At 59.8% G+C, this 2,430-nt stretch overlaps 1 protein-coding gene across 9 annotated transcripts in view; it reads right to left on the bottom strand.

The window, feature by feature from the left end:
• The window catches only part of ALPL (alkaline phosphatase, liver/bone/kidney), a 63,967-nt gene that overhangs the window by 13,134 nt on the left and 48,403 nt on the right, over positions 1-2,430 (bottom strand). For all 9 annotated transcript variants that reach the window (XM_010829985.1, XM_010829988.1, XM_010829984.1 and 6 more), the window contains 2 exons: positions 2,155-2,270; positions 547-721 (listed from right to left, as the gene is read on the bottom strand). In XM_010829985.1, coding sequence (XP_010828287.1) covers positions 547-721; positions 2,155-2,270 — 291 coding nt within the window. The remainder of the gene's footprint in view (positions 1-546; positions 722-2,154; positions 2,271-2,430) is intronic.

Raw genomic sequence — 2,430 nt, 5'->3', positions numbered from 1 at the left:
AGGCGGGAGCCCTCCTCTCCACTGAGGACCCCCCGAGTCCCACCCCTGCAGGAAGCCCCACGGCTGCCCTGCAAGAACTCAGGGACCCCTCCGAAGAGCTCTAAGATGGAATGTGGCTCTGTCACCTACATCAGCCAGACTCACACCGTGACTCCAGAGGTGCCAGGGGGACATCATGGTGCCTCCCAGTTCCAAGGAGGAAAGGAATGGGGAAAGACAGCTACTGGACTCCCATGAGACCAGAGCTGGGTTAGATCCCTCACCTTCCTCAAGCTGAACCTACGAGGGGCTACGTTTTCAAGCACAAACAAATAGACTCAGGGAAATGAGTTGGGAGCAAACCCACACTGAGCAATCCCCTAAACCGCGAGACTTTGCTGTCATGCAAGAGAGTCCCGGAAGAGTTTGCAGAGTCCCAGAACATCGGAGCTGGAAGGGCCCTGGCGAGCCTCTTTTTCTGCTCTCTCCCCATTGTACAGTTGGGAAGACTGAGGCCCAGACAGGTCACAGAGCCGGGCCCCGTTCCGCACGGCTCGCCCTACTCACCTGCATCCTTGGCCCAGCGCAGGATGGAGGTGACCTCGTTGCCCTGAGTGGTGTTGCACTGGGAGCGCTGGGTTGCTGCGCTCACCCCCACCGTGCCCTCATTGGCCTTCACCCCACACAAGTAGGCAGTGGCGGTGCCTGCGCTATCAGGGACCTGGGCGTTGGTGTTGTACGTCTGCAGGTGGAAAAGGATGGTCAGGAGATGGCCTGGCCTCGGTCCACCCTGCTGCCCCCAACCCCACTCACAGCATGGGGCCTGGACACAAGGGAGACAGAGGCCTCCTGCGATCATAGCTGAGCCCTGCTGCCCACCGACGTCCTCCCACACCTAGAGCCACCAGATCCCCTAGCTGCCTGCCTCCTGCCCACCCCCACGCCCTGGCAGCCAGGGTAACAGGAAGGGGCAGGAACGCAGTGTTCTAGCACATGGAGACTCGTTGGGCAGAGGGTGAGACCTGGGTCAGCTCTCCCTGGGTCTGGGGCTCCGGGAGCCAGCAAGGGGTGGAAAAGGCAGGTGAGTGTGGAGAAGGGAGAGGGTTCTTGAAGGAGGGAGGGAGGCTGGGGAAGGGGAGGGAAAGTGAGGGGGAGGCAGGATCTGGGAGGAGGAAATGCGGACCCCCTTATTCAGACTTCCCTGGTGGCTCAGATGGTAAAGCGTCTGCCTACAATGCGGGAGACCCAGGTTCAATCCCAGGGTTAGGAAGATCTCCTGGAGAAGGAAATGGCAACCCACTCCAGTACTCTTGCCTGGAAAAGCCCATGGACAGAGGAACCTGGTAGGCTACAGTCCATGGGGCTGCAAAGAGCTGGACATGACTGAGCGACGTCACTTTCCTTTTATTCAGACCACCGGTGGGGACCCTGAAACTATCTGCCCACAGCATCTAGAAGACCCCCAGCACTAGCAATGACAACCCCCGTGACAGAGCTGACAGCTTCCATCTGAGCCGCCTTGGGAGAAATGAGCGTCACAGAGCCCCGTGCAAAGAGTACACGCTGCGCAATTCCATTCTCATCAAGCGCAAAAGCAGGAACAGCTAATCCATGGCACCAAAAGTCAGGGAGCAGAACCGCAGGGGGCTGCGGGGCAGGAGCCCCAGCTGCCACCACATTCAGCTTCTCAGCCCCAACGCTAGTCACACGGACACGTGGCAAGTTGGCGGAAAATTCACCCTGCACACGTGTGCCCTTCTCTCTACGCTTGTTGTGTGTCAACAGATCTTAAAACCAGGGAGCTGAAATCCTCAAAGTCTTAGGAAGCAGCTGTCCTTTCTTCACGGCGGGGCCACGGAATCCCCAGGAGGGCTGACTGCCTTGTCAGTGGGCTTGAGGGGTCTAGCGGGAGCCACGCCCCTGCCCTTTCCTCCCTGGTGGCTCAGAGGATAAAGCGTCTGCCTGCAATGCAGGAGACCTCGGTTCAATCCCTGGGTCGGGAAGATCCCCCTGGAGAAGGAAATGGCAACCCACTCCACTACTCTTGCCTGGAGCATCCCATGGATGGAGGAGCCTGGTGGGCTACAGTCCACGGGGTCGCAAAGAGTCGGACATGACTGAGCGACTTCCCTTCACTTCCTCCTGGAAGGTGGGAGGCTCAGGGCTGGAGCTCACCTTGGAGAGGGCCACGTAGGGAAACTTGTCCATCTCCAGCTTGGTCTCCTCCCCAGGGCTGTGGTGGAGCTGACCCTTGAGGATGCGGGCAGCTGTCACGGTGGACACGCCCATGCCTGTGGTAGAGGTTGGGGGGTGGGGGAGCTCAGGTTTTTGGGCTCCCAGCCTCTTCAATCAGGCCTCTCAGGGCCCCGCAGCCCCCCAGCCTGGGGCAGAGGCAGGTCAGGCAGGGGGCACCAGAACCTGACCTTCCTCCTTCCTTCCCTAGACCTTCAG

The sequence above is a fragment of the Bison bison genome, unplaced genomic scaffold, assembly GCF_000754665.1.
Source record: "Bison bison bison isolate TAMUID 2011002044 unplaced genomic scaffold, Bison_UMD1.0 scf7180017864516, whole genome shotgun sequence".
Lineage (NCBI taxonomy): Eukaryota > Metazoa > Chordata > Mammalia > Artiodactyla > Bovidae > Bison > Bison bison.
Note: the sequence above shows the minus strand (reverse complement) of the source record. Positions and strands in the feature narration are given on the sequence as shown.